Source organism: Poromitra crassiceps (genome assembly GCF_964638095.1).
Source record: "Poromitra crassiceps genome assembly, chromosome: 2".
Lineage (NCBI taxonomy): Eukaryota > Metazoa > Chordata > Actinopteri > Beryciformes > Melamphaidae > Poromitra > Poromitra crassiceps.
Genome location: NC_139624.1, coordinates 95541764 through 95555586, shown reverse-complemented (window position 1 = coordinate 95555586; position 13823 = coordinate 95541764). Strand labels below are relative to the sequence as shown.

Below are 13823 nucleotides of genomic sequence, written 5' to 3'. Positions count from 1 at the left end.
AGTACCAGTGCCTGTACGAGAATTTGTGTAGCTTCTCTGGTGAGAAATGGGCGGATCTTGCGAATATTGAAGAGGGAGAACCGGCAGGAGCGTGCTGTTGCGGCAATGTAGGCAGAGAAGGTGAGTTGGTGGTCAAGGATCACTCCCAGGTTTTTAGCTGTTTGAGATGGAGTTACGGTGTGGTTGTCAATGGATATGGAGAGGTCAGTCAGGGGGGATTCTTTGGCAGGGAGGAAGATGATCTCGGTTTTTCCAGGGTTGAGTTTGAGGTGGTGATCCGCCATCCAGACACCAACGTCTTTCAGGCAGGCAGAGATCCGTGACCCAATTGAAGTATCAGAGGGGGGGAAGGAAAGGTAAAGCTGTGTGTCGTCGGCATAGGAGTGATAGGAAAAACCGTGAGATGAAATGACGTGACCAAGTGAACCCATGTAGAGGAGGAACAGGAAAGGACCTAGAACAGAACCTTGAGGAACACCAGTGGAAAGGGTGCAAGGAGTAGAAAGGGAGCCTCTCCAAGAAACCCTGTAGGAGCGATCGGAAAGATAGGAGGAGAACCAGGAGAGTGCAGACCCAGTGACACCCAAGTCGGAAAGGGTGGAAAGAAGGATTTGGTGGTTAACAGTGTCGAAAGCAGCAGATAGATCCAGGAGTATGAGAACAGAGGAAAGGGATGAAGCCATGGCGGAGTGAAGTGCCTCAGTGACAGCGAGAAGAGCAGTTTCGGTTGAGTGAGCGGGTTTGAAACCAGATTGGAGAGGGTCAGACAGATTGTGATGGGAGAGATAAGTGGAAAGTTGACTGGAGACGGCACGTTCGATGGTTTTGGAGAGGAAAGAGAGGAGAGAGACAGGACGGTAGTTGTGGATGGCAGTAGGGTCGAGGGATGGTTTTTTAAGTAGAGGTTTTACAATGGCAGTCTTTAAGATGGTTGGGAATCGACCAGAGGAAAGAGAGGAGTTAATGAATGTGGTGAGGAATGGGGATAGCTCAGGGGAGATGGACTGTAGGAGGGCGGAAGGGATCGGGTCCAGGGGGCAGGAGGTGGTGCGGTTGGAAGTGATGAGTTGAAGTACATCTTCAGGGGGAAGGGGGGAGAAGGTGGACAGACCGGGAGTAGGGGGTGGATGAACTGGATTGGAGATAGGAGAGATGAGTGAGGGGAAGGAGGAACTGATGTCGTAAACCTTCTTGGTGAAGTGAGATAGAAAGTCATCGGCAGAAATGGCAGAGGGAGGGGGAGGGGGCGGGGGGTTAAGGAGGGAAGAGAAGGTGGAGAATAGTTTGCTGGGGCTGGAGGCGGATGATTGGATTAAAGAAGTGAAAAAGGAGGTTTTTGAAGTAGAAACAGCAGAGGTGAAATTGGAGAGGATATGTTGATAAGTTGTGAGATCGTGGGGGTTGAGAGACTTTTTCCAAGTTCTTTCTGCAGTACGAAGTTCTGAGCGGTGGGTGCGGAGAGGTTCAGTGAGCCATTGAGCGGGGGGAGAGGGCCGGGCAGGTTTAGTGATGAGTGGACAGAGTGAATCAAGGGCAGAGGAGAGAGAGGATAGGAGGGTGTTGGAGGCATCATCCGTGGATAGGAGAGAGAATTGAGCAGGAGAGGGAAGGAGAGAGAGGGCAGCAGAGGAGAGGGACGTAGGTGGGAGAGTCTGAAGGTTGGGACGGGTGGTAATAGAATGAGTCGGAGATGGATGGACGGTGGGAAGGGAGATAGGGAGGGAGAACGTAATGAAGTAGTGATCTGATACAGGGAGGGGGGTAACAGAGAGGGTGGAGGTACGGCAGGAGCGGGTGAAAATGAGATCGAGCAGGTTTCCAGCATTGTGAGTGGGGGGAGAAGGAGAGAGGGAGAGGTCAAAGGATGCAAAGAAGTTAATGAAGGAGGGAGAATGCAGAGTTGCCGCCTGGACATTGAAATCGCCGACAAGTATGAGGGGGGAGCCGTCCTCGGGGTAGAGGGAGAGGAGAGTATCCATTTCCTCGAGGAACGAACCTAGCTGTCCAGGCGGGCGGTAGATAGTGATGATGGTGAGTTTGGTAGGTAGGGAAACAGTGACAGAGTGGGATTCAAAGGAAGAGATGGAAAGGTGTGAGGGAGGTGAAACTGTGTATGACCATTCAGAAGAAATGAGGAGACCCGTGCCACCGCCTCTCCCGGAGGTCCTAGGTGTGTGAGAGAAACTAAAGGCCGAAGAGAGAGCAGCAGGAGTGGCAGTGTTTTCTGGTAATATCCAAGTTTCAGTGAGGGCAAGGAAGTGGAGGGATTGAGAGAGAGCATGGGCGGAAATTATTTCAGTTTTGTTGACGGCTGACTGACAGTTCCATAGTCCTCCTGTTATATTGAAGTTGTTGTAGGGCTGGGGGGGAGTGAGGGTGGGGACAATGGTTAGGAGGTTGTTTTTGTTTATTCCCTTGTTGACAGGAAACATATCGGTGCAGTGATGAAAAATAGGAGGATGGCGGGGGCGGGAAATAGTCTGAACAGGAAAAGAAAGTTTAAAGTCGACAGTGATGGGAATCAGAGGGGTTAGGTTACTGAGGGGATAAGGGTATTGAATGGTGTTAGTGAGGTGAGCTGGACTTATGGCAGAGGAACAAACAAAAATGGGAGGCGTAATGAAGCCTCCAGGCCTTGAGGGGGCGATTTGAGCAGGGGAGGTGAAGGTAGAATGGAGGGAGAGATGAGCTGGTGGCTGTGATACCGGAGGTAGACTATAGGGGGAGCTGGAGCAGGAGATGGATAATATATTGGTAGGCGAGGAAGAGATCGGGGAGTGATGTTCGGTGGACAGTCATGCGCTACTAACAGCGTGCTGGATGTTGCATAATAGCATTTGGCCCCCTCGCTTGTTTGGGTGAATCCCGTCGCTGCTAAATAGTGCGGCACGGTCCCAAAATAAGTTAAAATTATCGATGAAATGAAAGCTATGGGATCTACACTTGGGTTGGAGCCAGGTGTGCAGCTGAAGGATGCGGCAGCCCTTTAAAACGTTGAAAAGTAGGTGAAAGTCGTCTTCGGTGCGCACAGACTCACGACGGGCTGTGTCGTTTGATCCCACATGGACAATTATTCGTGATATGGAGGATGGGAGAGAGGGTAGAATGATTCTGAGTTTGTCTATAATGACGGGGACAGTGGCGCCAGGGAGACAATGGGTAATTACGTTGACAAAATGGAAATTCCTTATTATCGAGTCACCTATGATTAATGTGGTGGGGGGAAAAAGTGGGCGTGGAGGTGGGGGCTTTGTTTCGGTAGTCTGGACAGGTGGGTGGTTTGATGCAGAGGCAGGATTTGGGGGGGAGGTGGGTGATTGGTGTTGAGGAAAGCCGCCAGTCCGATGGATGACAGCTGACATCAGCATTTTGCGGCGGGCAGAGGAGGTTGACGGCATATTCCTCTGACCAGAGTTGGACTGGCCAATTTGATCAATGCTGACGCCTGGTGGGGAGTTGACGACGGCACCAGCAATCTTGCGTGCAGTAGAGGAAGGGGGGTGAGGGGTGAAGTTGACCTGGCCGAGCCGAGTGGAGGAGGCGTGTCGGTGAGAGCGACGGGTTGTAATCGATGAGGACAGATTGGGGATGGCTGATCGGGGAGAGGTGATTGGAGAGTTATCAGGACCCGGATCAGGGAGTGGGGGAAAGTCACGGATGTCCAGAAGGGAATATTTATTACCAGTGGAGACCAGGGGGACTGGAGGTGGATGGGAACAAGAACGGAGTTTCCCATACTGTTTTTCCCGACCAACTGTTGTCCAGAGCAACCCCTGTGCAGGAGTGGAGTTGGCCGAGGGCGGGGCCGTTGTAATGGGCTTCAGCTTGGGCGAGTGGTCAGCCGTCTCCAGTAGCGAAACAGTCGAATCCAACTCGCCCACATCAGAGGAGGCGATGCGGGGGCCCACAGAGACCACGGAGTCAGTTGAGTCAGCCCCGGGGAGCGCGATGGCAGCAGCAGGGCAGGCGGAAAGCAGGGAGTCGAGGAACCGCTCTTCGTCCTGGAGCTGATGCAGCACGGAGATCCTTCCTTCCAAAACGGACACTTTCTGGGTCAGACGGAGACAGCTGTCACAGCCGGATGGCGAGGTGAGTGAAGGCATGGTGGAGGTTTCTGGGGAAAGAAACAACTATGGCCAGTAATCGGAAATAATACGGGTACGGGAGTAGATGGTTCTGGGTTGTCGTAGCATTAGCAGCAGGCAGCGGCGCCAAGCGAGACTTACCCGCGAGGGCTACACAACGGTAGCCCACAGCGGAAGGTAGATGTAAACACAGAGGGTCCAGGTTAGATGTAAACACACAGAGGGTCCTGGTTAGAGCGAGACTTACCGGCATAGGCCCAAAGACTGGGCCTGCTGCGGTGGAACAACCTCCCGGTAAGCAGATTTGGTGGGCACTCCTCTGTAGAAGATGGTGTTTAGCTCGTTAGCTAGGTGTGTAGCTGGGGGTCCAAACAGGCTAGCTCCCGTAGCCGAACCCAGGTCGAGTGGTGGGTTAAAAAGCACAAAGCTTGAGGCCAGATCGTCCGATCGTTAAAAACGTTTGCAAGATTGGAGTAGACAAATAAAACAACTCGGATCGATCATATGTAAAGTAAAAGGCGACTTGGAAATGGGTAAAATAGATAAAAGTCTGGGGAGCAGCAGAGAGGTAAAATCAAAAACACCGCCAAAGCTCACGCATGCGCTCACGCAGTCCTCTAATAGAAACACACAGGTCTACTGTATTTCCTCTAATAGAAACACACAGGTCTACTGTATTTCCGCTAATAGAAACACACACAGGCCTACTGTATTTCCTCTAATAGAAACACACATAGGTCTACTGTATTTCCTCTAATAGAAACACACATAGGCCTACTGTATTTCCTCTAATAGAAACACACAGGCCTACTGTATTTCCTCTAATAGAAACACACACAGGTCTACTGTATTTCCTCTAATAGAAACACACACAGGCCTACTGTATTTCCTCTAATAGAAACACACATAGGTCTACTGTATTTCCTCTAATAGAAACACACAGGCCTACTGTATTTCCTCTAATAGAAACACACACAGGCCTACTGTATTTCCTCTAATAGAAACACACACAGGCCTACTGTATTTCCTCTAATAGAAACACACACAGGCCTACTGTATTTCCTCTAATAGAAACACACATATGCCTACTGTATTTCCTCTAATAGAAACACACATAAGCCTACTGTATTTCCTCTAATAGAAACACACATAGGCCTACTGTATTTCCTCTAATAGAAACACACATAGGCCTACTGTATTTCCTCTAATAGAAACACACATATGTCTACTGTATTTCCTCTAATAGAAACACACACAGGCCTACTGTATTTCCTCTAATAGAAACACACATAGGTCTACTGTATTTCCTCTAATAGAAACACACATAGGCCTACTGTATTTCCTCTAATAGAAACACACATAGGCCTACTGTATTTCCTCTAATAGAAACACACATAGGTCTACTGTATTTCCTCTAATAGAAACACACATAGGTCTACTGTATTTCCTCTAATAGAAACACACATAGGCCTACTGTATTTCCTCTAATAGAAACACACATAGGTCTACTGTATTTCCTCTAATAGAAACACACATAGGCCTACTGTATTTCCTCTAATAGAAACACACATATGCCTACTGTATTTCCTCTAATAGAAACACACATAGGCCTACTGTATTTCCTCTAATAGAAACACACATAGGTCTACTGTATTTCCTCTAATAGAAACACACATAGGTCTTCTGTATTTCCTCTAATAGAAACACACATAGGCCTACTGTATTTCCTCTAATAGAAACACACATAGGCCTACTGTATTTCCTCTAATAGAAACACACATAGGCCTACTGTATTTCCTCTAATAGAAACACACATAGGCCTACTGTATTTCCTCTAATAGAAACACACATAGGCCTACTGTATTTCCTCTAATAGAAACACACATAGGCCTACTGTATTTCCTCTAATAGAAACACACATAGGCCTACTGTATTTCCTCTAATAGAAACACACACAGGCCTACTGTATTTCCTCTAATAGAAACACACACAGGCCTACAGGCCTACTGTATTTCCTCTAATAGAAACACACACAGGCCTACTGTATTTCCTCTAATAGAAACACACAGGTCTACTGTATTTCCTCTAATAGAAACACACACAGGTCTACTGTATTTCCTCTAATAGAAACACACACAGGCCTACTGTATTTCCTCTAATAGAAACACACACAGGCCTACTGTATTTCCTCTAATAGAAACACACACAGGCCTACTGTATTTCCTCTAATAGAAACACACACAGGTCTACTGTATTTCCTCTAATAGAAACACACACAGGCCTACTGTATTTCCTCTAATAGAAACACACACAGGCCTACTGTATTTCCTCTAATAGAAACACACACAGGTCTACTGTATTTCCTCTAATAGAAACACACACAGGCCTACTGTATTTCCTCTAATAGAAACACACAGGTCTACTGTATTTCCTCTAATAGAAACACACATAGGTCTACTGTATTTCCTCTAATAGAAACACACATAGGTCTACTGTATTTCCTCTAATAGAAACACATACAGGCCTACTGTATTTCCTCTAACAGAAACACACATAGGCCTACTGTATTTCCTCTAATAGAAACACACAGGTCTACTGTATTTCCTCTAATAGAAACACACATAAGCCTACTGTATTTCCTCTAATAGAAACACACATAGGTCTACTGTATTTCCTCTAATAGAAACACACATAGGTCTACTGTATTTCCTCTAATAGAAACACACACATAAGCCTACTGTATTTCCTCTAATAGAAACACACATAAGCCTACTGTATTTCCTCTAATAGAAACACACATAGGCCTACTGTATTTCCTCTAATAGAAACACACATAGGTCTACTGTATTTCCTCTAATAGAAACACACATAAGCCTACTGTATTTCCTCTAATATAAACACACATAAGCCTACTGTATTTTCTCTAATAGAAACACACATAGGCCTACTGTATTTCCTCTAATAGAAACACACATAGGTCTACTGTATTTCCTCTAATAGAAACACACATAGGCCTACTGTATTTCCTCTAATAGAAACACATACAGGCCTACTGTATTTCCTCTAATAGAAACACACACAGGCCTACTGTATTTCCTCTAATAGAAACACACACAGGCCTACTGTATTTCCTCTAATAGTGACCGCTAGTCAATAGAGAGCCAAAGTGAATGTCACTTCCTACTTCGGCATGTGTACCAAGCGATTTCATCCTCCATTTTATTTTCCATAGACATTTCATAAAATGCTTATAAAAATAGTTTTACTTGGTCAAACCAAGTGATTCAGTTATATTTAAATCTAGCTAATGGCCAGGGGCGTGGTCGACACAAACACATAAAGGCTGGGGGGGGGGGGGGGGGGACAATGGTGTAAACCTGCTGCCTGTTATATATTGTAACTGTAGTTTGTAGTAACACACAAGTCCCACATGATGGCAGTAGCAACATTTGAAGTCACAAGTGTCAGTGAGTGAATTTTCCAGGCTGTCTCTGAATAATGAGTACCACAGGAATGAGTCTGGAAGACGGATGCTAGCACTTCCGGCTCGTAGATGTAAAAGTCAATGGGGTTTTTGTATGGTGATTTCACTTAAAGTCCCTGGAAACCAAAATCCACAAAAACGTTCTAACTATGTTATTTAGGGTCTTATGTTAGTAATTGTGTGTCTCAGAAATTATTATAATAATAATAATAATAATAATAATGATTGGATTTATATAGCGTCTTTCCAAGTGCTCAAAGCGCTTCATTATTCATTCACACCATTCGTACCGGTGGTTCGAAAGCGTGGCAGCCACACATCGGCGCTCAACGGCCCCTCCGACCACCATCATTCATGTCTACATTCATACCAATCATACCATCATTCATACCAATCATACGAGGCAAGGAGGGTTAAGTGTCTTGCCCAAGGACACAACGACAACAGCTGGGAGGGAGCGGGGATCGAACCGCCAACCCTTGCGTCATTGGCCGACCCACTCTACCTCCTGAGCTAAAGCCATTACATTACTTTCAACCCAAAGCCTTAAAATCGACACTTGTCTACAAGATTCTACAAGGTACTTCCTCATTGAAGAGTGCAGTGCGCGAGGTGCTAAAATGCAGGAGCTTATGACGTCATAAGCTCTATATAACCTTTGTACACGCGCAACCCGCAGTCCCGCACATTCTGCCTCCATCTCTCTTCAGAGTTCTAGTGGTCCCACACCTTTTTGCAGCTAGCTAACTACGCATTGCATCAACACAAAGGCTCTTTTAAGAACCAACATCTATCTATCTATCTATCTATCTATCTATCTATCTATCTGTCTATCTGCGAGTTTATCGCTTACTCGTCGGCGGTGTGTAGGAACCTTGAGAGGGAGAAATCTCTGCTCTGCCTGCGAGTGCACAGCGCTGCTGTGTGTGTGTCAGTGTGTGTGTGCGCGCGTGCAGACAGATAGACAGATAGACAGATGACCGTCAGTCAGTACGCTATGCACGGAGCAACGCGCGAACACACACACACACACACACACACACACACACACACACACACCATCTCTCTCTCTCTTTCTCTCTCTCTCGGAGGAGAGGAGACGGTCTCCTTCGAGAGAGAGAGAAAGAGAGAGAGAAATTTCCCTGCTGCAGATGGGACACGCCCACACAGTCCGCGGGAGAAAATACACTCTAAAAAATAATTGATTCTCATGACTTTTGCCATGACTGTCAAACCTAAATTTATATACTTTGTGACGTTCATCATCGTTCAAATTTGGCTGGTGGCTTATTAACATAGGCTCCAGTGATGTGATGAACTCAAAATGCTAAATAATAATAAAATATTTCTGGTTTCCAGGGATTTTAAATGCATGAAATAAGATCTGTGGTCAACAAAAGCAAAAAAAAAAAAAAAAAAAAATCGATTATGGAAATTTTTCAAAATGAAAATCCCTAGTTAACATGCAGTAACACACACAATAGGGCAGACGAGGCCACGCAGCGGGCGAGCCTAGTTGAACCAAAATTATCATACAAAAATCCCATTGTCTTTTACGCCTACAAATGAGGAAGTGCAGTGACTTCTGGGTAAGCCTACAAAAAGACCTCATCCCTGCGGTAGTGTATGAACCTGCTGGTGATTTATTGATGCTAAACTGACGTCTTCTCCTTCCAGGAAATGGAAAGATCAACAGGAGGCAGAGCATGCTCTTCTAGACTGAGGAAGACGAGGGGCCACCTACTCTTCATCATCCCCACCACCCTGTCTGCATGAGCCCACCTCCCCTCAGACAGACCACACACACACACACACACACACACACACACACACACACACTCCCCTCCTCTCTGAGCGAGTGACTCTGGGTTCGGGTTTTGGATTCTTGGAGAGACTGTGTTTATTTATTGAGGGGGGGGAGTTGGGGGGTATTTTTGCTGCTAAACTACTACTGTCTGTATTTAACATGCCGTGTGTGTGTGTGTGTGTGTGTGTGTGTGTGTGTGTGTGTGTGTGTGTGTGTGTGTGTGTGTGTGTGTACATGCTGTGAACTGGAGAGGTTACTGTTGTTTTTTCTTCATTTCCTTGGATGTCGATGCCGTGTTCCAAGACTGAACGCTTCCCTCTCTTTCATTTATTTTTATTAATATATAAATATATATTCAGAGTTGTTTTGTTTTTTTACTGAATTGCATCCCAGTTCTGGCTGGATGGCGTCAAACGGGACGGAACAAAACAAAACACTTCCCCTGGATTTCGTTCCTAAACATTTCAGATGGACTGATTGTACTGGACGCTCTCCTGCCCCCAGAGGTGGTTTCTCCCCCCATCCTCTCCCCTGGGGGGAAGGGGGGCACTCAACAGGACGTCCCATAGGAAATCATCAAGCCTTCCCTCCTCCTCTCTCCTCCTCCCCCTCTTCTAGTCTACAAATGTGACGTTAATACCCAGAATACCTTGCCCCCCGAAGAAGGCAGAGCTCCCATCAGGAACAGAGAATCGCCATGGCAACTCTTCAAACATGTTTCATTGCATTTTTATTCTAAGGATAAGCCCCTCCTCCAGTCAGTTTGTCCTACCTGTTTCATTGTTGATGTTAGATGAAAACGTACATGCTGTAACAATGCACGTCACCATTTGTGCCAAAGAGCTTAGATTGATAAGAACCGAAGCCTAATATTTTGTTCCGCTTATGTTCCACTCACTGCAACATCATAAAACTGCAGGCGCTGTTGTCAAAGAAGCAGAAGAGTGTCTCCTCTTGTCTTCAGTATACTCTTTGTCTGCGATAAAACAGAAGTACACTGTTTCCCGTCATATCGCTGTGAAAAACGTTATTTTAGAAGGCAAAATATTGCTTATTGTCAATAAACCAAGCCAACAGATATCAAAGCTGATGGACTTTATGGAAAGGCGTTTTGAGCCTGGTGAACACTTTGTTAGCAAACGTAGCGGCTAACGGCTAACAGCTAGCTAACGGCTGTAAATATTGTATTTGTTACACGTCATAATAATAATGACTGCCTTCATCACCCATTTTTAGCAACATCTTATTTTTAGGACTTTGAGCCCAAAATAAGGTTATTTGTCAACAAAATACACTGGCGAACACTGTGGCTTGACCAGGGCAAAGGGCCAGCAAGACATGAAATATCTTAAAAATGACAAAATACACTGGAAGGGGCTTTAAGGTTAATGTTATGGGTTTTCTTACCGGTATTTAACTATAACCAAACCATAACCCTAATAACCAATCTTTACAACATGATGGCTAGTGCACACATATGCACCGCTTGGTGCTGCAGCTTGATTGGCTGTCTTGCTGTCTTTCCGTCTTCAATTGGTGGATTTCAGATTGGTCCCTCCCCTCGTCGCTGCCGTCCGCCGCTCATCGCCTTGCAAAGCATGATGGGATGCCTATCGATGCATCCAATACAAAATTAATGGGCAGCAGTGACACCAGGCATCTACATGCGGAAAAAAATCTGATACGTGTGCAAATGTATGTGGCTGACAGGGAATCGAACCCTGGTCCTCAGATTGGAAGCTAAACCCCTTACTGATCAAGCCCCAACCACAACTTGAGCTCAACTTCTTTCTCATTAAATCATGACCACCTCCGAACCTTAACCAAGTTGTTCTTGCCTAACCCTTCAGTAACCATAACAACCAACATCCTTCAAACAAAATAAAGATGCAATGAAACATGTTTGAAGAGTTGTCATGGTGATTTCTCTGTTCAGCTCTGCCTTCTTTCTCCTTCTCTCTCTGTGTTTGGACTCTGCACTAACATCTTGGATTAACTTGCACGTCTGTCTGTATTCTTAATGAGGGAGCGGCGAGGTGGGCGGAGTTTAGAGTTTCACTTGCACGCCTGTCTGTATTCTTAATGAGGGAGCGGCGAGGTGGGCGGAGTTTAGAGTTGAACTTGCACGGCTGTCTGTATTCTTAATGAGGGTGTGGCGAGGCGAGGTGGGCGGAGTTTAGAGTTTTGACCCCACAGTATTAACACGTGTTCTCTGTGTCTGTGACCTTTGATCGTGAAACACAGTGTCGGTGTGGCATGTTTTTCCGGGGCTCCACCTTCTCTGAGGAGTTTAACAAAACAAAATGGTTGTTTGTGTTTGTCTTTCTCTGCGACAATTTGTACACAATCGAACAAAAGTAAAAAACAGATTCTAAATGTAAATGTTAGATTGAACAGGAGGCTGTGTTGTTAGATTGAACAGGACGCTGTGTTGTTAGATTAAACAGGACGCTATGTTGTCTGCGACTGACAGTGAAGCTACAGACGAAGTCACTGTACGAGTCCCACTGTTACTACATGTTGTCTGAATTAAAGGAGAATTCTGTTCTTTTTTACAACCTGGATCTTATTTCCAGCTTTAATGATGATTTTTAACTCACCCTGAAAAGTGTTTTTTATATTGATGCACCACGAAGCTTTATGCACCGAGCAGCGGCCTGGAAACTGGGAATACGCGGCATGTGTAATGCATGTATTAACGTCCTGTAAATAGCTTATTTTCTGACACGCAGCGGCTCATATTATTATATCATAGAGACAATGAGAAAATGAATGCTCTAATTACCTTTGTGCAGCGTGTTCAGCTGGCTCTGTTTGCTGTGCGTCACATTGGTAGAGATAGGAGCTCCCGCTCCTCAGTTTGTAATCCTGATGACGTTAGTCTGTACCGGCTGAAATAAATACATGCGGCCATTGAATTCAAATGCATTGTCTATATGATTGAAATCAGATCAATATCCAGCCATCCTACATGTGTTTAACCCTTAGTCTGCCATGGACGCTCATGGCATCAGAATTGACTGTTCTGAGCTCTCAACTGAGTCTGTCAGTCCTCGGATGGAAAAGAGAGCAATGGATGGTTGACAGAGGTAAATACAGCCGGTCACATTCATGTCAGTATCATATGATGAGGATATGAGCTGCTGCGTGTCAGAAAATATCAGAAAATAAGCTATTTACAGGACGTAAATATACACATTACACATGTATTCCTCGTTTCCAGGCCTGCATCGATATATATATATAAACATATATATATATTTATATAAATTAATGTCAGTATCATATGAGGATATGAGCCGCTGCGTGTCAGAAAAAAAAAACAGAATTCTCCTTTAAAGGAACAGTCCGTCATGTCATAGAGCTCAACAGTGACACGTAAAATAATAATTCATTTAATTTGTAGTGCACTCTTCATTCAGAGAGAATCGCAGAGTGCTACAGTGTTAAAAACATCACAAGTAAATAATACAATTGACAATAGTTAAAAGCTAACACGAGAAGGCCTTCCTAAATAAAAAGGTTTTTAGGCCCGTCCTGAAAGAGTCCAGGTTCTGTGCTGCCCTGAGGTGTTCAGGAAGGCTGTTCCACAGGCGTGGTGCGGTCGCAAAGAAGGCACGGTCCCCCATGGTGCGGAGCCATGGGGGAGGTTCTGTTCTCATCCAGAAACAGAACCTCTGTTCCGGATGAGTATTACCCCGGGCGAGCTAGTTGTGAAATGATGGTATATGTTCCTGTAGAAGCCACAAAACACCTTTTTATTACATTTCATGGAGAAGTACTACACTACCCACTATTTGACCATGTATCGACGTCTTTGATTGGCCGAGCACGCTGTATGATCGTCTGTGATTGGTCGAGCACGCTGGGTACTAGGGCAGTAGTGAAATATCCCCGGCTAGGCTACTACGAACGTAGGTCACAGCTTGCTGAGTAAAGTGAGTGAAAATATATTACGTTAACCATCACGAGTCACGCTGCCTTCAAGGCACGGAAATGCGTTTATATATGATAAGGTGAGCAAAGGAGCTAATGGCAGACCTTGAAGACCGCTGGTCCCGCCCACTGCCACTCAGAGTGCTCTCCCATTCATCATCATCCATCATCTGCTAATCTGATTGGCCGGAAATGCCAGAATGGATTATGGGATTAGTAGTAGTTTCTTCACTGTTATATTTTGTACACAGTCTTGTACCCAGCACTTATTTTTTTTAATGTTTTTTCAACTCTGAATCAAATGTTTTATGGTCATGATTCTCTAGCAGGCCGGTTGGCTTGGTTCCAGGCTTAAAACTCTTTAGATAAGATTTTCTAAAAGTGATTGAGAAAAATGAACGGTGAAATTCTCTTCCGGAACCAGAGGTGATGTCATGATGATGTCATGACTGTTGAGCTCTATTATATATGCAACAAAGAATGGTCAGCACTACTAATGCAGGATAAACAC

General features: G+C 45.3%; 1 protein-coding gene across 1 annotated transcript in view; it reads left to right on the top strand.

Moving 5' to 3' along the window:
• cdk17 (cyclin dependent kinase 17) overlaps positions 1 to 13147 on the top strand; it is a 107142-nt gene extending 93995 nt beyond the window's left edge. The window contains exon 17 of the mRNA XM_083655291.1: positions 9247 to 13147. Within this exon, the coding sequence (XP_083511417.1) occupies positions 9247 to 9287 (41 nt within the window). The 3' untranslated portion in view covers positions 9288 to 13147. The remainder of the gene's footprint in view (positions 1 to 9246) is intronic.
• Positions 13148 to 13823: the final 676 nt, after the last annotated feature.